At 40.7% G+C, this 23,612-nt stretch overlaps 1 protein-coding gene across 9 annotated transcripts; it reads left to right on the top strand.

Moving 5' to 3' along the window:
- Nucleotides 1-667: 667 nt before the first annotated feature.
- Nucleotides 668-22,379, top strand: ARFGAP1 (ADP ribosylation factor GTPase activating protein 1). Of its 9 annotated transcripts, none has more exons than XM_054081464.1 (18): nucleotides 668-790; nucleotides 894-1,013; nucleotides 1,640-1,758; nucleotides 2,168-2,299; nucleotides 2,721-2,805; nucleotides 3,509-3,572; nucleotides 4,442-4,551; nucleotides 5,865-6,036; nucleotides 7,224-7,324; nucleotides 8,048-8,137; nucleotides 8,802-8,898; nucleotides 9,904-9,960; nucleotides 10,791-10,823; nucleotides 12,019-12,048; nucleotides 13,934-13,990; nucleotides 15,887-15,946; nucleotides 17,111-17,187; nucleotides 17,640-22,379. In XM_054081464.1, the coding sequence occupies exons 6-18, from the start codon at nucleotides 3,513-3,515 to the stop codon at nucleotides 17,992-17,994; spliced, it is 1,299 nt and encodes a 432-aa protein (XP_053937439.1). In that variant the 5' UTR covers nucleotides 668-790; nucleotides 894-1,013; nucleotides 1,640-1,758; nucleotides 2,168-2,299; nucleotides 2,721-2,805; nucleotides 3,509-3,512; the 3' UTR covers nucleotides 17,995-22,379. The 9 variants fall into 9 exon arrangements, with proteins under 9 accessions (XP_053937439.1, XP_053937437.1, XP_053937438.1 ...); XM_054081462.1 differs by having other exon boundaries at nucleotides 2,721-2,852; XM_054081463.1 differs by having other exon boundaries at nucleotides 894-1,116; nucleotides 2,721-2,852.
- The last annotated feature ends 1,233 nt before the right edge of the window (nucleotides 22,380-23,612 follow it).

The raw sequence follows: 23,612 nt of genomic DNA, 5'->3' as shown, positions 1-23,612 counted from the left end.
ATGGGAAACTCATAACCCGTTAGTTACCAAGAAATAATGGTACTCATCAGAAGAGACCACTTTTCTCCTTAACTGGAAGAGCAAATGATTTAAGCTAAACGTGCTTTGTATTTCATCCCCCTCCCTGTCCTTTAGATGAAGGCACATTTCAGGTCCCATTATCTCCTCGTGGATGCAAGTGGCTTATGGACACAGCTACCATTGATGGTAATGGTATCACAGGGGGCTTGGAACTGGATGGGCTTTGAGATCCCTTCCAACCCAAACTAGTCTATGATTTAACCCCTGTATCTGCTCTGGTGAGACCTGACCTGGAGCCCTGTGTCCAGTTCTGGAATCCTCACTATAAGAAGGATATGCAATTGTTGGAAGGGGTCCAGAGGAGGCCACAGAGATGACCTGAGGGCTGGAGCACCTCTGCTATGAACACAGGCTGAGTGTTGGCGTTGTTCAGCCTGGAGAAGGCTGTAAGGAGACCTTAGAGCGGCTTCCAGCACTGAAAGGGGCTTCAGGAAAGGTGGGGAGGCCTTTATACGAGGGCTTGGAGTGACAGAATAAGGGGGAATGCCTTTAAATTGCAAGGGGGGGAAGCAGCTCCCCCCCACCCCGGGCAGCACGGGGTTAACTCGAACACCCACAATCCCTTTCGGCCCTTGCAACGTAGCGAGGGGAAAGGGCGGGGCCGGGGCTGCCGCGTCAGGGCTGCCGGGCCGGAGAGGCTGGAGCCCCTGCCTGGGGGGGATTGCTCCTCTTTCCTTTGGGTGCTGCAAGAGGACGAGCCTTAGGAAAGGTAAGAGGTGCTTGGTTGGCTTAGTAGGGGTTTAAGCTGCTCCTCAAAACAGCTTCACCCCACTCTCTGCATTTAATCCGTGCCTTTATTTTCTTTTCCCTAGGAAGGGGAGGTCAGGAATCTGGCCAGGTTCCAAAGGAGGCTTCCAAAACTCAGCTTGGATTGGGATATTCCAGGTGTGCAGGAAGACGTGGACCTCCTTCCCTCCCCTGTGGAGCTTTCGGTAAGGAACCTGTGCTGCTCACTGCACAAACCTGCTCGGCGTTAAAAGCATTCAAGGAAACTGGGGGAGGGTGTAGAGAAGAAGTCTTGTGACAAGTTGTAAGGTTGGCTGTGGCATTGTGGACAGAAAGCTCTTTCTAGGGTCCTCTCACCTGTTCTTGAGTAATAACTCCTTCTTTAGCTCTAATTAAAGATATCTGGAACCTGTGCTGCTTACTACGCAAACCTACTAGGCTTTAAAAGTGTGTAAAGAAGCTGGGGAAGGGTTTGGAGGAAAAGCTTCGTGTTGTTAGGTTGGCTGTGGCATTGTGCACAGAAAGCATTGCTCTTAGTAGGGTCAGCTCACCTGCTCTTGGGTAATAACTCTTCTTTTACTCTATTTAGAGACATTTGGGTGTATCAGTACTTAGTTTCCCTTCTGTGCTTTAGCTTGGGTGCCCTGTTGCATTTGAGCTGGCTCTAGCTCAGTTCTTGAGTAGTACTGCATCCAGTCTACTCTCCTGGAACAGTATCTGCCCTGGGGAAGGCAGGAGGTGCTTGGTTCATGTGATAAGGGTCTGAGCTTCAACTTGCAACAGCCTCCTCTAACCCCCTATTTAATCCATCCTTTTATTTTCCTTTCCCTAGGAAGGAAAGGCCTGGAGTCCGGCCGTGTTCTAAGGGAAGCTTCTAGGACTCAGCTTGGATTGAGATATTTCAGGTGTGCAGGAAGAAGTGGATCTCCTTCCCTCCCCTTGAAGCTTTTGGTAAGGAACCTGTGCTGCTTACTATGTAAAAGTGTGCAAGGAAGCTGGGGAAAGGTCTGGAGAAAAAGCCTTATGAATTGTTAGGTTGTCCGTGGCAGTGGACAGAAAGCATTGCTTTTCATAGGGTCAGCTCACCTGCTCTTGGGTAGTAACTCCTTCAGCTCTGACTAGAGACATTTGGATGTGTCAGTAATTTGTTTCTCTCGCATGCTTTAGCTTGGGTGCCCTGTTGCACTTGAGCTGTCTCTAGGTCCATTCCAGAACAGTACTGCATGCAGTCTCCCGTCCTAGATCTTCCTCAGGGAAGGCGGGAGGTGCCCCGCTGCTGTGGCAGAGGCCTGAGCTTCTCCTCACACAGGCCTCCCCCCTACTCTGCATTTAATCTATTCATTTATATTTATTTCTCTAGGAGGGAGAGATCAGTGTGCTCACCAGGAGCTTGGCCATGTTCTGAAGGAGGCTTCCAGGACTCAGCTTGGATTGGGGTATTCCAGGTGTGCAGGAAGAAGTGGACTTCCTTCCCTCCCCTGTGAAGCTCTTGGTAAGGAATCTGTGCTGCTCACTACGAAAAACTGCTCGGTTTTAAAAGTGTTCAAGGAAACCGGGGAAGGGTCTGAAGGAAAAGTCTCATGAGGATTTGTAAGGTTGGCTGTGGCATTGTGGTCAGAAGGGTCACCTTGCCTGCTCTTTGGGTAATAAAACCTCTTTTGCTCTCATTAGAAATATTTGGATGCGTCAGTACTGTTTTTTCCCTGGCATGTTTAGCTTGGATTCCTTGTTGCATTTGGACTGGCTCTAGGTCAGTTCCAGAACAGTTTTGAATATGGTCTTCCCTCCTGGAATGGGATCTGCCTGAGAGAAGGCAAGAGGTCCCTCTCTGGTGTGGCAGAGGCCTAAGCTTCTCACGACAGCCTCCCCCCAAGCTCCACATTTAATCTATTCCTTTATTTGCCTTTCCCTAGGAAGGAGAGGCTAGTGTGCCCACTGGGGATCTGGCCATGTTCTGAGAGAGTTCTCCAGGACTCAGCTTGGATCCAGATTGTGCAGGTGTGTGGGAAGAAGTGGCCCTGCTTGGTTCTACTGTGAAGCTCTTGGTAAGGGACCTTCACTGCTCACTATGCAAAACTGCTCAGCTTTAAAAGTGTGCAAGGAAGCTGGGGAAACGTCTGGAGAAAAAGTCTTATGAGGAGTTGTTAGGTTGCCTTTTTGTCTTAGAATTCAAGTGATAAACTCAATACTTCTGAAATATCATGATGCTTTTGTACCTTATAGCAAAGCACGCTTTTAGCAGTGTGTTCTGCACTCTTAAGTGAAGAGTTTGTGCTGGTTTTGCTTAGGTCTGTTTAGGTGTATCTGTGTGGTCCTCTGTAATCGTGGATAATTATGAAGTGGTGTCAGAGGGGGCATCAGATGGGTCTGAAAGTATCATAGAGTAAGAGCCTGTTTGGATACAACATATGCCATAGAAGAGGTTCCACATTCAGCTCCTTTTCAGCTCTGCCTGAGTTACACCTTTCTAGTAAATGAATGAAGATGGCTAAATCCACCAAAGCATAAAAAATAAATTCAAAAGGAAACTTTTGTGGGGTCTTGGGGGTTTGATTTGTTTTTTCCCCCCACACAATTGGCTGCGATGCAGTAATTTAGACTGCAAACTCTCTTTCGTAGAGATATGCTTGTAGGACACTGAACGTCTTACTAGTATCAAATCCTTGATGATGACTTAATTTTTTGTTTTCTTCCTGTGCAGAATTATGGCAAGTCCAAGAACAAGGAAAGTTCTGAAGGAAGTCAGAGCACAAGATGAGAACAATGTGAGAAAATTATAGTCCTCTTTAGATGAGTGTTGTAAAATGGAATTTTCACTTTACCTACTCCAGATGTCTGTTGCAGTCCATTACACTTCTCATCTTTATAGCGCTAGCATGGTTAACTCATGGTAACATAATTTAGGATATCTCCTATTTGTTTGAGTTCCAGTAACTTTTATTCATATATATATTATAATACATTACTGCATATTTGACACAAGCCTTTCAACAAGTTCCAGTAGTGCTGTGACTGCCAGAGTCTGTTGAACAAGTGATATCTTGGGCACAGTTTAAATAAAATGGGCTATTTCAAGTAGCTTGGGTTATAAGCTACCTTAAATGTGATAGCCCATGGACAGGTTCAGTTTTATATACATTAGCGCATTAAACCGTGAATGGTGATTCCACTGTATGAGCAATAAGGCTACTTTGAAGAAAAAACCTTTGCTTAGATCTGTTGTCATTTACTGCCAAGTATGACTGAGAAATGTTCCAAACTTTAAATGTTACATCTTTATTTTGCTAAGGAAACTTCATGAATTCAGTTTGGTTACTTTCTCCTCCTTTAAGGCAATATGGAGATGAAATCAAGTTGAATTCTTTGCTCATTAATTTCAGTTTTCTGATCTGCTACCTCACTGGTAGTCAGTTCAGTGATTTTTATAATCCACATCAGGCAAGTTAATGATTATTTATTTCTGTGCTGCATAAATAAATATTTCAAGGAATAGGAATTGTTTCCAAACACTAAGAACTCTCCCTTCTGAAATTATTTTCTGCATGTAGTGTTTTTGTGATTTGACTTTTTGAGCTATACTGTCACCTGGACCAGTGATGACTGAGTCTTAAAGGCAATTGTTCTTCTCTTGCAGGTCTGTTTTGAATGCGGTGCATTTAATCCCCAGTGGGTGAGTGTGACCTATGGAATTTGGATCTGCCTTGAGTGCTCAGGAAAACACCGAGGCTTGGGAGTTCACCTCAGGTCAGCCTTTCAAGCAGACCATGGATTGCATTGGGTTACCTCAGAGTGCATTATGGCTATAAGCAGAATGTATTGTTTTTGGGGAGGGTATAGAAGGTCTCGATTCCAGCATGTCACTGGCGGTTTTGCCTCATGCTCCTTGAGGTTGTGTGGTGGTAATTGGTAATACTGCGTTGGTCTTTGCACTCTATTCTTTTAATCTGGTATAATCTTTGCCATTTAAAACTGAAGTAGTGCTAGAACAGCTTCAAAGTTGAGCAGAAAAAGTCAGAGTATGCTTACAGAATGTATCTGTAGTGTATGCAAGTGGTAGCACATTTTTGTTCTGTCCAGGTGATTCTTTTTTTTCTGAGAAACTTGCTCAACTGAGATGGGAATCTATGGAATAAGAACTGTTACGTATTCTGGAGATTCACAGCATGTGTAGCTATAATAGAGGCAGAGCATGGCATAGTTACTCAAATGAGAAAGGGAAAGAAAGTCCAGGAGGCAAATCAACAAAGCAAGGAGGCCATTCAAAAGTACGTGCTTTGCTTCTCAAGAAGTGATTTGGAGCTCGTTAGCATAAATTGCGTAGAAAATGAGGATTTGGAACTATTCTGTATGTTACATGAAAGAAAAAGTGACGTTACTGAGATGAGGATGTGATGAAGGGTATTTTTTTAGGACAAAAAGAAACAAATTGATCAAGATGAAGTTTGTCCATCTTGAGGATGTTTCACTTTTCCTCTCCCTTGTAACCTTATATATAACAACAGGACATTGTTTGGATTTTGTGTGGTGTTTTTTTTTTCTTTTTTTGATGTAGTTTAATGAGCATTAGCAAGAATTTATGGCTCAAAGCAGAGTTGAGATGATGCCTGCAGTCATAAATGCCCAGGCATGAGGTCATGCTGTAGGGTAGGCTACTTGAAACGGTTGAGCTGTCAGTACCTGATGTACAGGTAGTTAAATGTAACAATGAAAACAGACAGGAAAGGAAAATCGCAGAGTAAAGAAGTACAGGAAAAATTTCTTCTAGATAGTGGGTTAGATTAATTTCTGGACTTGAAGAAAGCTGCTTTTTTTTTTGCCACTTGCCTTTTGTTGACTGCCTCCTTTGACTGCCAATAAAGGGCATGATCTTAGTTTATTTCAGTGAAGATATCACCATCTTCATATGATGATCTGTCTTCTTATACTTGCAGAGTGTTCTCTGACTCCCAGCTTTTGAGATGTGTTGTTATAAGCCTTTTTTTTTGTCCCCGTTGATCTAGCTGGAAATGATAACAAGCTGTGATTTTAATTGTTTTTTTTTGAAATCTGCTTTTCAGTTTTGTGCGTTCTGTAACCATGGATAAATGGAAGGATATTGAGCTGGAGAAAATGAAGGCTGGAGGTAATCGCAAATTCCGAGAGTTCTTGGAGTCTCAAGACGACTATGATCCCTGCTGGTCAATGCAGGAGAAGTACAACAGCAAAGCTGCAGCTCTTTTTAGAGATCAGGTCAGTTCCATTGTGGCATCCTAATCCCCTCCTCTCTGAAAACATCAAACTATTTTGTAAGCACTTATTTTTGAAGGGAGTGAGGGAGGAGGTAGCAACATTTTGAACCTCCACAACGGTTCTTGAAAGGTCCAAGTCTTACTTCTTCCCTACTCTTGTAAGAATTTTCTGTATAAACTTTTCTGCCTTTGGCTGAGGTGGCTCAGGCTTCAAACAGCTGCAGTTTGAAGCAATTGGTTATTTAGTGGGGCTGTCCCAACCCACAGCGGACACTCCTCTTCTTCAGCAGTATAGTTCTGTTCAAAGTGATTGCCGATAAATCTTTCGTGTCTCTAGTAACAAAATGGTAACAGCAGTCCTATGAACAAATAAATTAGTAATTGTAATGGCATTACCATTTTGTTGTGTGTTGGAATTTCCAAAAATGAAATGACAAACCACTTGAACTTGAGCATTTCAAGGTTGCTTTTTTTTTATGGTGACCACGGAGGTAAAAGAAAGGTACGTTCTCACTGGGATGTCCATGCAGCTTTTAAGTTTTTTGCTTGTGTTATCTCTTTGCATCTTTAGAAGTTACTAGGAATAGTAGATGGTCAGCTAAAGTAGAATATCTTGCTGAAAGCAAGGAATTCGTAAGTTCTGTGCTGTAGGCCTTTTAGTGTGTGAAATGAGGATGTCTGGCTTTCCTGTGGGAAGGCCTTTGGAAGTTTTTTATTAACCTGCGGAAGTGATGACTTGGATCAGAGGAACAGTATAGGGTGAAGAGATGTAGTTCAGGTCCTTTCTTTGAAGGAGGCAGAGAGGACACTTAAATTCTCTGTATGAGTTTTAGCCACTGTGTGCTAGAGTGTAAATTCACCTTTCTATCCTTCTATTATTCTGGGATTTGTTCTTGCATTTCTGTATTAATCTAGACTCCCCTCTTTGAACTAAACTTGCCTGTTGTTGCCTAAGATGACTCAAGAAGTTGCCTAAAATCAGTTGCCTGAAATAAAACCAGTGTTCAATTCCACATTGCTAGCCTGAGACTCAGGAAAAAAGTCAGTTTCTTGTGAAAACATTAATTAATCGATCTATGTAGCTGGCAGCAGACTGGAAAAAATGACTTGTCTTCACTTTACAGGACTGGTGAATAACTTGCATAAAAACTTTGATCTAGCATTCTGATTTTTTCCTACATCTTCCAGGTAGCTACAGTAGCTGAAGGCAAGGAGTGGTCCCTTGAAACTTCTCCTGCCAGGACCTGGACCCCACCTCAGCCTAAAATGTCTCTCTCTTCCACTCATCGGTATGGATTCTTGTTAGCTAACGTTGATGTAGCAGCAGCAGGATCAAAACCTGAAGTCTGAAAGTCTGCGAGTTTTATTCTGTTGATGGTGTTGTCTGAACAACCATCTTTTGCTGAAGTTAAGGAAGCAGGGCTTTAATTTCTGCAGTAATTCCCAACCCCTCCACCTGGATCTTAAACCATGGCAGGGACAAGTGAGTGAGAGGACAAGCCATGTGTATTTTCTTTGCTTGTAATGCACCTGAGTCCAGTCATTGTGTCATTCTCATCCAGGGTGTCACAGCCTTACCTTAACTGCAGTGCTGTTCTAGTTTGTGATCGAATGCCAGTGAAGAAGGAACAGACTTTGTTTATGGGGCTTATTACTAATGGGAGCACCAAAGCTGGACCGCAGCAGTTTTGTTTTCTGCTTTTGTTTGTTATTTTTTACACTGGAGAATGAAATTAACTGGAAAAGCAATTGTAAATCGAGCAGACAAGTGCTTCATGCCTGCCATCATCCTGCAAGCTTAGGGGCCAGCTGTAGTCTGAGTAGTATTGGCTGTGTCTGGGTCTGTCATTCACTACTCCGGTGGCTTTTAGTGGTTGCATTAGAATTCTCTATTTGATAGACGAAAGAAATAATCAATTTTGCACCTGTATTATGATGATTTATGTTGGGCTGCTCTGCTGAGCTAGTGGTTTTTGCTTTACACGGTTTGAGTCTTAAATCTTTCATTTCAGGAGTTCTGCTGGGCAGTCTCAGACTGCAACTGCTTCTTCTGACAAGGCTTTTGAAGACTGGTTAAATGATGATGTCAACTCCTACCAAGGGTAATGCAATATTTATTACCTTCCTGAGTGCCTGGCCTTCAGGCACAACAAAGACCAGGGTGTTTTGTACAGCTACACAGCTGTGATCCCGATTCACTTGTTAACAGTTACAGTTAAAACCGTGTTGGTAATATACGATAAAGGTTAAAAGGAAGGGAAGTACCTCTTAATGTATTTGTATAACAGAAATGTTTGTATAGCACTGGAGAAGAGCTTGAAAGTCAAAATGTTACTGTAGTGGGCTCTAAACTAGGAATTTGTAGTATCTATAGTATCTTAAAGTGATTTGAGTGAATCATAGGCATTTATAAAGCTAACGCTGTTTTCTTCTTTCTTTCCTTTTCCCATTTTCATGTATCACTTTATTAGGATTTAATCAGACTTCTGATATCACTGATCTGTTAAACATGGAGAATCATTAAGACCACAGTAGCTTGCGTGGGGGACACTTTAATTTGCAAGGGTTCCTCGGTGGATCCTTGTTGGTGTTATGACTTTATGAAGTGAGTGGGTTTGTATTTTGGGTGCTAGGTGTTTCAGGTCTTTTTCCCTAGGTGTATTTTAAAGTCTGTTAAACAATTGTCATTCTTTGATGCGTCTCATTTTTTGTTTAATAGTTGTAATGGTTTCTTGCTATTGCAAATACTGTTTGTTCAAATGGTAGTGGCCAAGAGAATCGCTACGTGGGGTTTGGAAACACAGTAAACCCTCCGAAAAAAGAGGATGACTTCCTGAATAATGCTATGTCTTCATTGTACTCGGTAAGGAAATGCTTAAAGCTTTCTGTGACCTGAATTACTATTTTTTCCTATTTTATCCTCTGCTATTAGACAATATAAATGGAGAAGAGAAACTAAAGACTGCAAGTAGATAAATAGATGTAGAGTATTGGTTGTGTTCTCAAAGAGTGAAGGTGATCCTGGTGGACATTAAAAGTGTAGGTCTGAGAATTCCCTAGCTATGCCATAGATTGTAGGTCAGAGTTCAGAATAGAAACCACATCTGTAATGTATTGCGGGTGTGCTCAGGCAGCAAAGGAGAGGTGACACCGTGTAGTCCAAGTAACTGTCATTGCTGGAATCATGGATCCAATTCAAATTCATGGTTAAGATGCCCTCTTGTGACTGCAGATACACACTACAGTGCGATCTTAAGTCATTTATTGTAGTGAGACTGAACATATGCATGCATATTCATCCTAGTAAGGAAACCCAACTTCCCCTCCACTGCGTATGCTTGTTTTTCCCACAAATGCTACGTTTATTTGTAGACCTTATTTTCTGCCGCTAAGTATCAGAAGGAGCATTTTCTGTAGAATTCATACCACCAGACTCATTCTGTAAACCGATATAATTGCAGTTGAGGTTTGCCTTGAGTCCCTTGAGACTCTGCGTAACAAAAAAACTATGAGAATTACTTGTTGAAGAGCCGGTTTCTGTTTATGAAGATTTTAATGCCTTTTTCTGTTCTCTAACTTTTGGGAGTGGGAGGAGAATTCTTTTTCATGCATCCATTTTTAGTGGAGTTAACACCTGAAGCACTCGGGTTTCTTCCAATTGTAGCTGTTTTGACACAAATAATTCAAATTTATCGCTATATTACAGTTAAGTGAAAGACTGTCACTTTGCTCTTACTAGCGCATAATTCTTATGGCTGCAGAACAAACTGTATTAGAGAATATTTCGACTAAATTCAAGATGTAATAGCAAACACTTGATTGTTCACTATTATTCACACAACTTACAGCCTTCTTGCTTTCTTTAAAGGGATGGAGCAGTTTTACAACCGGAGCAAGCAAAATTGCCTCAGCTGCCAAAGAGGGTGTAAGTAAACAAAGTGTATTTTGGCATAATTCTTGTAAACTCAAGAGATTCTGTTAGTATTTTAATAGTGATCAAGAACATCAAGAAAGAACTCAACTGCCATGTCTATACTTCCTTCAGAAAATAAAAATGGATTTATAAAGCAGAAATTTCAGTCTGTGCCAGATAAGCCCAAATTGCATTCTTCAGCAGGAATTTAATACCCAGTTACAAACTGCTGATGGTTTTAATGTTTTTTTCCTTCCTTTGACTTCTCTCTAACTAAAGCATTTTGTGTCAGTTTAAATAGGAAGCTTGTTGAGCAGAGGTTGTGCTTTGAGAAAAACTGAGGCATGGTCTTCCCCTTCTGTATATTCTGCAAGCTTGCGGATTTAGATCACAATCATTGAACTAAGTGTTGATCAAAACCAGAGGAGAGAAATATTTACTATGTTTTACATAGATAGTGGTGGAAATGGATTGAATAGTTTTGTGAAAATAATGTATTACATATTTTTTCAGTTTTGCTTATTATTCTTTCAAACTTTAATGAGCATGACTGTTAGCTCCTACTTTGGGTGACATTATGAGAGACAAAAATACTGCTGCTCCTCTGCACTGGCTCACCCAGGTCTGGTCTATATTGAACACCCTAAGTTGACAAAGATGGATCCTTTTCCATAGCGACCTGGAATGCCAGAGGTGATAATGTGGATATTCTCTATTCAATGTGAAATTCTGGCAAAGGTCCATTCAACTTGGGGAGAATGATGCAACATTTCTAAATGCGTGTATTTAAAACCAAAGGCTTTATTCCTAATACACTCAAATGTACTTGCTTCTCTTCATAGGCTACCAGATTTGGATCTCAAGCAAGTCAAAAGGTGATTATAGATTTAGCTCTGTCTTATTGACTGTAATTGGCTTTAAATGTCACGTATTTGCCTACATCAGTTGATTTGGACTAGACTATCACAAGATCAGTGTATTTTCCCTTTGTAGCGCACAGAAATTTTTAGATTCTAGCTTTTATTTCCATGGGAATTCTAATCATCTGCAGAGATCGAATTAAGCAAGAAAGAAACAGTGATACTATGCTGTGTGTAACCATCAGTATATTGGAGAGGCAGTAGAACAAAATGCTTTAATTCATGCTTGCAAAGTTAAAATACCCTTTTTTTTATTTTTGTGAACCTTGAAATAGTCAGGCCTGAATTACACAGGCCTGTGTAATGACACAACAAAAGTCTGTCTGGCTGGAGAAGTTTTGAATTCAAATGTAAAATGTGTACTTAGTGAACCAAAGCTCTGGGTGAGAGAGGGCTTATGTTAGTTAATAGAGGATACAGTGAGTTTTACTTTGAACTATAACTCTCCTCGTACCTGTAGCAGTAGCCTGGCACGCTTTTTCACACGCATAGGATGCTGTTGCTCAAAACAAATGTGAAACTGCAGGTGTTGGTGTTGAGATAGGTGTATGCAATAAGGTATTAATGCTCCAAACTGCAGGTGTTGGTGTTGAGATAGGTGTATGTAGTAAGGTATTAATGCTCCAACTTGTGCATGTTTTGCAACAAAAATGTCTTGTTAAGTCACCCAACCTTAATACTTAAAAGCCTTAAAGTATTTGCTGCTTGGCTTATGCGAGGAAAAACTTAAGTGTTTTACAAGTCTTCCTCTTTCACGCCTTCTGGCAGTTTCCCTTTGAAAAACTGATTTTCGTCTATTATGACTAGAAAATGTAAATATAATGCTAAGTGTAAAAGCTCATCACATCTACTGACAAGGACTACAGCAACATGGTCCTCTAAACTCAAAGCTGTGTTACAGAAGCTTAAATTTTCTTCCAGAAACATCTATTTTTTCCTCTGTACAACAGATTTAGCATCTTTTTGACGTAATATGTTGTTTGAAAGTATATTTGGTGTCCAGTGGCCAAACATATTCATTGTCTTGTCAGTAGATGTAAAAGTTGGAAAAGGTTCACGCTACTTAACTTGCCTGAAAAAATGCTGCCAATTTTTTGCTAAAAGCTGCTTCTACCTTCCTTGCTCTTTCTCTTTTGCTGTCTGGGTAAAGTTTTGGGGCTACAAGCAGCAGCCAGAGCCGGTAACACCCTCACGTATATTCTTGTGCATGGACTCCTTGTCACTGTTGGTGCTGAATATGTGCATTTGCTCTTGAGCTGTCTTTTCTTTTTTTGCCTTGAGTCAAACCCATTTGGAGTAATGTTGTGTGTTTCATCCAGTAATGTTTCTTCACACCTATTTAAATGAGGTTAAATTGTTGAGAGATATCTAAGCTCTGTACTCTGAGACCAACTAAACTTTTGTCCATGGTCTTCATAAACACAGATGACTTCAGGATTTCCATTTGCGTGTCTGACCCAAGAATGCAGTATGCCAAGAACTATCCTGGGATGTTGGAGGCAGACCCTCTGAGAAATGTCCCATTATGTAGTGTTGGTATTAGAGATTAAGATGTTATCTTGAATTGAGTGATAGTAAAGATGAAGATGATTCAGCTAGAAGCACAATTGTACCCAAATCTTTCCTTTCTTTATTTATAGAAGTATATGGTTGACTAAATGGGATGAGAATTATTCCTGATTAGCTATGGCTTCACTTAGCATACTTGAACTGTTAGTCTTGGTGAATGATTACACTTTTTATTTTTATACAACATAAACAGTTTTCCGGGTTTAATCAGCTCTGAAGGATTTTTCAAAGATGAAAAAAACCTTTTCTTGTTTTTCCTTAGCACTTTCTAGCCTCGCTTCCAGTGGAAAGAGGCCTTATGTGATTTGCCTGTATGTTTCTTACTAGGTGGAAATAGGGTTACCTTTTGCCTTTGTCTTCTCAAATAACTTTTTTACTGGTAAGGGGCAGAAGTAGTGGAGATAATGGGGTTGGGAAGAGGGGAGATCCTGGTAGTACTGGGGCTAAGGAAAGGCTTTTTAGATACCTGGGAAGTTGTGAAGTAAAGATGCTTGAGTTGCTCCATCCCCAGGAAGGATATGAATGAAGGCTCACACCTCAGCCGATGTTAGTTAGAATATAAAAGCTCTTAGAAAATGAAACATCATTAGTCTCTGCTAATGCTTTGGAATAATGCTTGTCTCACAAGCAAACTGGCCCTTCTGGATTAATTGGGCTAATTCAGAAGGTAGTCAGAATAATATGGCAGTTGTAAACAAGTTAGTCCATCAAAGGTTTGTTATGATAGAAGGGAAAGGAATGATTTCACATGAAACATTTGCAAACCCTGCTGTCCATGTCAATATTGTCTTACAGAAGTAGTTTTGTGACGTAGACTGTGGGCATACATGTCTGTAAGATGCCTCTGAGGTGCCATATGCTCATGCATCTTGTTCTGGATTGCAGTGGATATCGGAATTTTGTTGTCTTTATCCCTGAAAAGCTGGAGCTGTAAAAGAAATCACAGAAATTTTCTGTCACAGCTTTGCCTCTTGTGTATTGCTTAGGAGCAATTGGGCTGCTATTAATAGATGACAGTAGCAGCACTACAAGACAGAAAAATGGGTGAAAAAATGGCCAAAGAAGATCTAATTCTATAAGTAATTCCATTAGTAAGGAAAAATAAGAGTGGATGAGGTGAGTTCTTCCAAACATTCAGCTGTGGCATTAGCAAGGGGCCCATCTTCTAGGCTGTTGCTGGTTGAACCATTGCTTCTGCTACCAGTACAAGGTCAGATTTTGCTTTGGCTCTGGGCATCTCCAGCAACCTATTGCCACGTGCATCTGGCTTTAATTTACTTTCTTTTAATGTTTTCTGCAGCACTGTACTGTGTGTGCTTTTCAGCTCATTCTGCTTGTACCAATCAAAGCTTAAGTCTTCATGTGGTTTTGGAGATACCTCTGAGAAACTAGCCTGCAGAAGATGATGGCTGTATTTTTTTGGCTTTTTTTGGTGTGCTTTTTTTGTTGTAAAGGAAAGTATAACTGACTTTGTTTTTTGTTTTGCTTTTAAATAGGCATCAGAGTTAGGTCAGACATTAAATGAAAATGTTCTCAAACCTGCACAGGAAAAGGTAACTTTGGAACGAGTAAATTACTTGCAGAACATGGTTATGATGATTTAGGGGAGTGGTTTTCCTCCTACCACAACTGCCTGGTTTCTCAGTGTTTTTTCATATATTAGCACAGTAGCAACGGTGACATGTTGTATAGTTCAAAGCTAGTCTGCTACTTAAGAACCATTAATGAGAGCAATATCCGTCCACCAATCTTACCTGTGTCTGAAAGAGTCTGTAACGTTCTTACTTGCTCGTTACCACTTTATAAATGTAATGCTTTCAGTGATGGAAGATGGGACAAGATGAAAATGCACCCTAAACTTATATAAAAATCAGTTATTTAAAAAAAAAATGCTAATAGTACCTTTGAGTGTTATGTTCATAGTGTTTTACCCATCGGCCTGCCAGCATTGTTTTAATCTAGCAAACCATCTTTGAGCCACTGTAGTTCATCTCCTGCCTCATTGGGGGCCATAGAACTTGGAGCTAAGTATGTGTTTAAGATGAGTGGGGACAACTTATCAATAGAATTAACATGTCGTTGCAACCTTTATTTAGTATTTGTTCAGTATATTCTGGTAGTTACTACCAAACTTTGCATGCATTCATACACAAAGTGTGGTCTAAAGCAACATTTTCAGGAGCTGTTCTAGTTGCTGTCTTGTTTCTAGGAAACCAGTTGGAAGCAGATTTTCATCTTCCTTTCACAATTGGCAGTGTCCAAACCGGTGTCCTACGGGCACTTCCAAGAGCAGCTGGAGAAAAGCACATGTGCTGACCTGAGTGAATCACAGTCACTAGTGCATGTAAACAAAGCAAGGCATCCTCCTAAGTCACCGGTGATCACCGACACTGCAGATTATAGGCAAAGATTCTCCTCGGTGTCAAATGCCTTCCTCTTTCATATCTTCAAAAAGTACTTTTACATCTTTCCTGTTTGGCTTGCACTTGTTCTCTGCTTCTAGAATTTGGGATCAACTCCAGAATTTTGCAAAAGCCTTTTTTTGAGAGTGCGGTGTTCTACTGCCCCACCTACCTTTTCCTGAAATACCTTGGTTTTGATAAAGCAGACTGATTTTGCTCTCATGAGAGAAGCGGTGCCACCACTTTGGGATATGGATTAATTTTCAGTTTTAAAAGAATGGCTTAATCACATTAGAAAATAATTTCTCTTGCATTACCTTTTATTAATTCAATGTTCTGTGCATAGCATTTCAAATCACAGGAGCAGACTCTTAATGGGTTTCCTATTGCCTAGAATTAGGGACTCATCAGAGCGCTTAGGTGCATTATTTTCAGTTTTATTTTTAGGGTGCATTTCCTCCAGCTGACTTTTATAATGTTGCGTTCTGTATTAAAAAAAGAGGGTGTTTAACTTGGGATTTTGTGCTGTTAGTTCTAAGTAAGTGTTACTTTCTGCAGTAAGTATTCAGCAATCGCTGCCTGGCACAGATAAAGGCAGCTGTTCCAAAGCAGGTGATGTGGTGAAAGACACTGGTTGTATTCTGGCTGACTCAAAGCTCTTTTAATATTAAAATATTTAAATAAAGAAGGTAAAGAATAAAGTGGATTATAGGCTTTAACTTCTCCAAAACAAATCTTTTTATATAGTAAAATATATGCAGACATTTTTGTACTGGTGGGTTTGTGCACAGCATTGGTGTGATGATACCTTCAAACTGTAGGTAGATCAGTGGAAAATGCCCACAGACCTCAAATGACTGAAGTTCACTCCATGAGAGACCAATGGAATTTAGATGTTATTTTCTTAACTTTGTTAATTTTTACTTTTATTCACTTTCTGTTTGGGATTTCTTTTTACACTTCGTTTTTACCTGTTAAGCACAAGTCACCTTGTCTTGAGGCTTCAATGTGCTTTATGACTAATTACCAATACTTTGATTTATGTAGGTGAAGGAGGGGAAAATATTTGAGGAGGTCACCGTGGGGGTATCGCAGTTGGCCAGTAAGGTATGAAGTGGCCTGTTAAGGAGGCCAAACAACAAGCCAGTCTCCATATTCTTCTGAAATATTTGTAGTGAAACAAAACCTTGAGGCAGCTTTAGTCTCCGCTTGTGTCAAATACAGTTCTGCCGTTGGGATGTTAAAAAGCTGCATAGGTAGGATGCAGTCCTCGGAATGGTTTTGTTGAGGGCATGATGTAGATTTATAAGACAGCCAGTGTTCCAAGCACAAAAAGAAAACCTTTGCTAGAGAATATGGAGACAGCTTGTGTTACATTTGTATGGTTAAACTTACTAATGTTCTGTACCTTTTTTCTCTGTTGTCTTTTGCTCTCATTGCTTGGTAACGTGGTAAGTGCTCTCCACAACTGCTGAGTACACAAGTCCTGCATGACCTAATACCTGTTTTGATAAGTTGTACAGTGTTACCTATGAGGATCTATCTCTAGCACTGTCAAAGTCAGCACTGGAAGCTCTGTCACATCCCAGCTTAGTGCCTTAGATGTTGGGAGTACTTGAATAAAATAAGGGATCTTACCTGTCCTGTTCACAGCCTGGTGACTTTTAAGTCTGAACTCTGGTATTCATCCTCCATATCTGTGACTTAGAACAGTGACTTCTTTGGGTGTCACTTCAGAGTATGTTTTTCTAATCTGATGCCAGTCCATAATAACCCCCAAGGGATTCTCCTGGCATTCATGTTTTTTCTAGAACGCAACTGTCATCTTCTCATACATGGACAGTGAAATAATACTGCTGAAACGGGGTGAAAATAGTTATGTACAACTGTAGAAACACCAATACTACTTACAGCATTCGTAACATCAGAACATCAGTGCTGTCTTTAAGTTTAGTTTTACGGCAGGAGTAATTCCAGCATTATTATCAAGGAAGTCTGGGAGGGAATTCAAAACCTGTTACTGACAGTGATGGGTGAAAAAGCTAAACCTGACCTACTTTTCATATCTTCCAGCAGCATGATGCTGTCAAATGTATGTTCTTCACACTAACCATGTAACCGCCCATCAAAAATACTGATAAGTTGTAGCTGAAATTGTCTGATGAAATGTGTTCTCTTTATCTAAACAAAGGGGGAAATGTGTTGTGGCTTTTGCTGTTGGAAGAGGTATTGGCTCAGTCCAGATGAACGTGGTGTCTTTTTTTTCTCTAGGTTCAGGGAGTTGGAAGTAAGGGATGGCGTGATGTCACCACTTTTTTTTCTGGCAAACCAGATGATAATTCTGAAAGGTATTTTTTTTAATTATACCTGTGTCTTCAACCACCTGATTTTATCTCCTGTGTGTCCTGCAGCATAGTGGGAACAAGTAGTTTTTAAATATGAAGAAATTATTCTGTCCTTTCTAGTAGTCCTCCTGTACATAATACAGGAAGAATCAGTCTCCTTGTTTATGACAATTGTTAAACCAAGAACATAGTGCACAGTACCTTGGTTTTACTTCTTTCCTAATGCATATCCATCCCCCATCCCAGGCCTGTTACTTAAGACCGATAACAAAAACCTGTGAACTAGAATATATAAGCTTTTACACTTTGAAGCAATGTATTTAATTGTGCCTTCATCCTCAATTTTGTTTAAGCAAATGGCAATAGCATACTTGTTTTCTTTGGGTTTGGTCATGTATTTTTTATTGTTATATTATTAATTTATTTCTACCTTCCATTTTTCCTCGTCATAAAAGACCAGCTGAGGGAGACAGCTACCAGAACAGTGGAGGGGAGGGCTACCAGAACAATGCTGTAGATCAAAGCTTCTGGGAGACCTTTGGCAGCTCAGATCCACCAAAAGCTCACAAGTCTCCAAGCAGCGAGAGCTGGACCTATGTGGACAATTCCACAGAGAAGAAGAGTTCCGATAGCTGGGACGTGTGGGGCTCAGGAACAGTCTCCAACAACAAGAACAGTAACAGTGACAGCTGGGAGAACTGGGAGACCAACTGGGAGAACGCAGGAGGGGAGAGCAAGACCAAAAAACCTCCTAAAGCAACAAAAAAGGCGTCTTCAGCTGATGATGGGTGGGATAACCAGAAATGGTAGAACTCTGTTAACCCTGTTTTGCACAGCTAGGAAAGGGAGGCTGTGCTGGCTGATTGAGGGGAGACAGTTTTACATGCAACTGGAGTATCTTGGTTGACTTTCCTGATCTTTCCTTTTGTGCTTCCCATTCATTCTCCTTTTTGCTGTCTCGGTTTATGGAAAAAAAAAAAAGTAGCATCCTAGTCTTTTATTACATAGAGGTGGCTCTTCCTCTTTTGGGGGTGGAGATAATTATATTCTCCTTGCACTATTGAAGCTGGATACAGTGACTTCCTTAACATGAACGTTCAAAAGAAAAAAATCAGTGCAAGCATGCTTTCATGGCACAACCTTGCATGCATAGGTTAATAGGTGTTCATCCAGTCCTCATGTACTTTGAGGTGACCTGAGATGTTTAATGCAAACAAAGGTCAGGGTGTGTCTTGAAAAGATAGCCATTAAATAAGCAAACTGCAGCTGAGTAGATCTAGATCGAATGCCTTATGAATTGCTCTGACTGTATTAAGTCTGGCAATACAGGATGGTCTTTAAGATACTTTTTATTGGAGCTTTGTTTTTAATCTTTATGAGATTTTTTTTTTAAGTCTTTTAAAACTTTTCTCCCTTTAGAATTGATAAGGAATCTAGAGCTAGATTTGAGCTGTCAAGGAAAGGAAGATCCAGAATGGCTTTACTTGCCCTTCTTGCTCAATGGGTTAAGAGTTCAGCCAGTGCAGCTCTCTTGCACAGATGAAATGCAAAGCTGTGATCTTCTCCTTCCCTACCTACGCCCTTCCCCCAGTCTGAGTATTTTATACAGTCTATTTTTAATCTGTCTGTCTTCTTTCTACCCATTTATTTTATCTATTCTGATAAAAATGAAATCTTCCAGCTGTTTATGGCCTTTTGGACAGCTATTTGGCAACTTGGTAGCGAAACAAATTCATAAAAAGATTCCAGTAAGAAAAAATGAGTGGCAACTATGAGAACATTGAGGAGCGAGGCTGGCAGCAAGCCTCTTTCAAGATGAGTAGATGTCTGGATTTAATAGTAAAATATAAATTAAGCAGATGTTTTCGAAATTAATCTTTAATATGTCAAACCATATCTCTGTTTCTGTTATGTATTTCTTCACATTTTCTTTCTGTAGCTTGTTAAAGAAAAACTACTTTGAAAACTTTAGGAACTCCTTGTCAGCATTAAGGGATGGAATTGAAGAATTGGTTATTTCTCAGTTTTGACCCAACAAATTGCTTTGCATGATGCAAACCATAACTTCTACAGAGGAATGGTGACTTTAACAACAAAGGTCTCCTATGTATTCCACTTTATTTTAGGGGACTAGATTGTAAATCTACACTCAGCCCAAAACCAATCGGCTCGCTTTAAAACGTCAGATCCTGATGGTATGTAGTTGGCTTTACAACCACCGTGTTCTTTACTGTAGATCCTTTAGATCCTACTACATACCTAAAGAGCCTTTTCTTTTTAAAATGAGTTAATTTGTTCAAACAAACAACTTCAGTTTTTAAAGTTAATGCTTCATTTCTTTTTCTCCTTACAGAGGTTTTTGAGCTTACAGTAATATCAAGAGGTTAAAAAGGAAGGAAAATCATGAATTGCCTCAAAAGTAGCAGATTTTAAAGGCTCATGTTTAAGTAGAAGTAGCTCTGTTTATAGTCTGATTCTGTATTTCTATTAGTAGGATCTTTCAGATGGCGGACAACATATTTTTCTAGTCTTCTCTAGCCCTGTCTTGCAGAGTTGGGATTTCTTTTTTCCCCTCGCTTCTCCCAATAGTGTGGTCTCTGAAGCTCGTGCAGCAGGACCCAGTGCTGCTCACGACCCAAGCACTGCTCTAGGCTGAGCCATGCGAGGCACCCAAGGCGTTCACTGACCTTCTGGAAGTGCCGAAGACACGAGAGATCTCAGTTTACAATGCTGCTGGTGGTACCACTAGCAGATGTTTACAGCCTGACTGTAAAACAAGGATTTAGTTCTGCTTTTTCTCCAATTTCGAATATACCTTTCTCATAGCTTGATTGCATGTCAGATGTAACTGTATTTTTATGCCTACACCTCTGTTGGCTGCTTGTCATTTGTCTGCTGCCCAGAGCGGAACTGTAACGCATGTACTCCGGAGGCGGTGCTGTGTGACGTCTGTGAAGTGGCGCTGCTCCATCCTCCACTAAAGGTTTGTCTTTGTGAAATGTCGCAGCAACAGTGACGGCAAAAACCATCCGATGGGGTTGCGCTGCCTGGCTGCTGGTGTCTGTCTGCAGTGATGTGAAGCTGATTCAGCTTCCTATGTACAAACTTATTACGGTTTCTCTTTCATAAGCCTCCTGAAATAGCTTGTAGCAGGTTAAGCTTTATTTCAGTCCATTCGATCAACAGTATTGTGATGTGTACATGCACGTTCTCCTCAGCTGTGTGGTTTGCCTAGGAGAAAACTGGTTTATTTATGTATCACTTGCAGCTACAATCAGCATGAGCCATTTGTTTTGTTCTTCTGGTTTTATTTTTGTATCTCTTGAGACTTCATGTTCTAAATTAAACTAAACAGCCAGGGTCCTACTCGGGCAGAAGCTTTTGGTAATGTTTTTTCTTACAGTTGAGGAGATGGTGACAGAAAGTTGCTGTCTCTTTTTTTGCTGTGCTATAGAGAGGCAACAATACACTACAACTCCCAGGGAGGTGTTAATAGAACATAGTAAAAACCAACATAATGGCAGAAAGCGTGACTGCAGCCACAAAACCAGTATACCAACAGATCTTGGTTTGACCAGCAAATCAGTATTTTTTTAATGACTCGTCTGAATCAGAACGCTTTACTACATCTTCTGGAGGAGACAATGAAGTGAGGGCATTTTCTTTTGCAAAGCTTCTGTTTTATTGGATTTTACTTTTTTTAGAGTAGGTGGCTGGGAAGTTTCTGCGGTTTGGTAGAATTCATGCAATCAAACTGCATGTGTGAAGCAAGTGTTTGAGTTACTTTTTTTTTTATCCTCCCTCCAATTCTTTTCTGGCCTGATCATAAAGTCTGTAAGCAGAGGCATTGAGCGCAGCCTGCAGGAACTGAGGGTCCTGTCTGAGGGAAGATACAGCCCTGAATCTGAGTGAGTGTGTGGGTTGGCAAGGCTTTAGCGTCACTGTGTGACACTGGTGTGCTTCACCTGTTGGGTGGATGAACAGGGCTCCGCTTCCCTTTCAATCCCACACCATGTTTTAACCATTTTAAATCGTACAAGCAAATTGTCAGGAGAGAGCCCGGTAGGTGAAGTGACTGCCACAACAATTGGACGTTGCAGTGTTTGGTTTAAATCTCCTAATGTTTCAAATGGTTTTAGTTCTTTGTATGGCTTCAACTTTGGAAAATACAGAGCAGCTGGATTCCTACAGGTCTTCTGATACAAGAAAACCTTCAAGACATTCTAACTAAATGCCACTTGTAAAAGAGTGCAAGTCTTGGAGATGCATGTTCCCAGACCAGGAACCTAATCCTGCGAGTTAAGGATTACTTTAAAATGTTCCATTTGTGTCTCGAAACCGTTTCAAGAAGTGCTTGGCCAGCTCTCCCTTGTGGTTCAGACCTCGAGGATAATGCTGCTGCTTTTATTTTCCAGGCCAGGCTGTGCAACATTCCATGAGTTCATAGTGTATTTATCAGTGTAATGATCTGTGCAATAATTTAACAAGTGTAGGTAAAACCTTTGTTGTTTAATCCAGGATACATTTAAAGATACAGTCATCCTCTCGGTGAACAGGAGTCTACCAAGATATTTCAGTTCTCACCTTACTTGGGCAATACTAAATTTCAATAACCCCATTGAGAAAGGCTTGAGCAATCAGTGATTGATTTAAATAGAAATCAAGAAACATTTCAATGTCCGTTATTAGAATTGAATTGTGATGACTTAGCATCCTTTAGCTGTAGAGCCCTCCTTCATTTTCATGCCAGCAGAGACCTGGTCATTATGGACTACTGTATCTTTAATTTTCCTGATGTGTTTTTTGTGAAGTTCACAGGAATGGCAATTTCGGTGAACACTATTCATTGTTCTGTAGAGTGGTACCGGACTTGAACTGCGGTGTCATCTTTTAAAAAGCATTATAATAAAGCAAAGAGATATGGAGCAGGATGGTGTTCAGCCCTTCTTTGGGAGACTTCAGTTCCTTTTAAACCCAGTGGCATTAGTGTAGCTTTTGTGTGATGCTAGTTACATGGTTAGCGTCACGGATAAACTCAAAGTGGGATGCTTTGTGATTAAGAAAGTGGAAAAGTATTCTTACTATATGAGTATAAAATTGTCTGGTTGGAGGAGACTGCATGAGGCTATGTCCTGATGGGCCCATGTCGTGCATGTTCTTCAATGCCAGCAAAGAGGGATCAGGGAAGCTGCCACTGTTGATGACAGAGCCAAAACTGAGTGTTTCAGCTTTCAGTTTCATAGTCTAACTTTAAATACTAATTTAGAATCTATTTGAATTAGGAACAGTTTTAAGATGATGTTGGTTGCCTCCTTTAATTAAAGAGAACTATAAAGTAGAGACTGAAATGGTTGCAAATAGATGTTTTTACTTAGAGCTTTTCATTAGCTTGTCAAGGAAGGCACTTGCCACAGGAGAAAAGGTAACATTTAAAGCAGTTTTCCTTTCAAGAAGTGAGATTCCTCTGATGAATCCTTCAGCTGGGGGTGATGCTTCACATTCAGATTCAGTTTTCTTCAGCCACATGATTGCTACGGATGATTCATCACTGCACTGAGCTTCATGCCAATTTAAAATGTTCTTGGTCAGCAGGACTGAATCCTAGTTGCCTTGTAGAAAGAACTATTGATTTATATTTTTTTTACACAAACAAGTGGGCATTTGGGTTGGGTAACAGCACTGATGCACTGTATCTGTTCTTGCCATAAGGTCCTGCGTTAAAGGCTGCTCGGTGTGTTGGATGCAGAGTTTTCAGCTGGGATTACTTCAAGTAAACAGGATATGCTGGTTCTGGAGGGAGGTGGTTTGGCTCTGTTCTGACAGCAGATGGAGGCCAAGGACCTAGAAACGTACAAAATGCCATGGGAAGCAGTCCTGTGTATTCTGAATTCCAAGCTGAGCAGAACCAGCAGTAGCTGATAGAGCAGAATCTTGATCAGAAAAATGTCATTGACTTGAGGGTGAACAGATCACCACTACCTCATGACACCCAACTTGCTTCTTTGTCCCTTCACAGCTGTATTCTGTGTGCTCTGATCCAAATAACATGAGCAAATCCAGTTTAAGCTGTTTGATCGTTGTATAGCTGTTTGTGTGTGCTCTCATAGCAGGTGCAGGCTCAGAAGATGACTACCTGGGTTTCCTGAAATGTGCAGCTCACTGATTTTAAGGAATGAGACGTTTGTGTCAAACCAAAACATTGAACCAAACACTCTCAAGCTGGGGTGTTTAAGAGCAGGTGGTGAGGATGTCGTGGTTTCCCTTCTTGTGCACTGTACCTGTTCCAGCAGGTTCATCAGCAGGTGCTCTGCTTTTTTTGCAGCACGTTCTTGGCTCCGGGAAGGTGTCTGAGCACTGTGACCTTCTCTGAACTTCCTAGGCTTAGAGCAGTACACAGGTCAAAATGGGCATCGGGACAGAGTGAAGGC

This window comes from Cuculus canorus, chromosome 16 (assembly GCF_017976375.1).
Source record: "Cuculus canorus isolate bCucCan1 chromosome 16, bCucCan1.pri, whole genome shotgun sequence".
NCBI lineage: Eukaryota > Metazoa > Chordata > Aves > Cuculiformes > Cuculidae > Cuculus > Cuculus canorus.
This window is presented reverse-complemented; position numbering and strand designations above follow the sequence as displayed.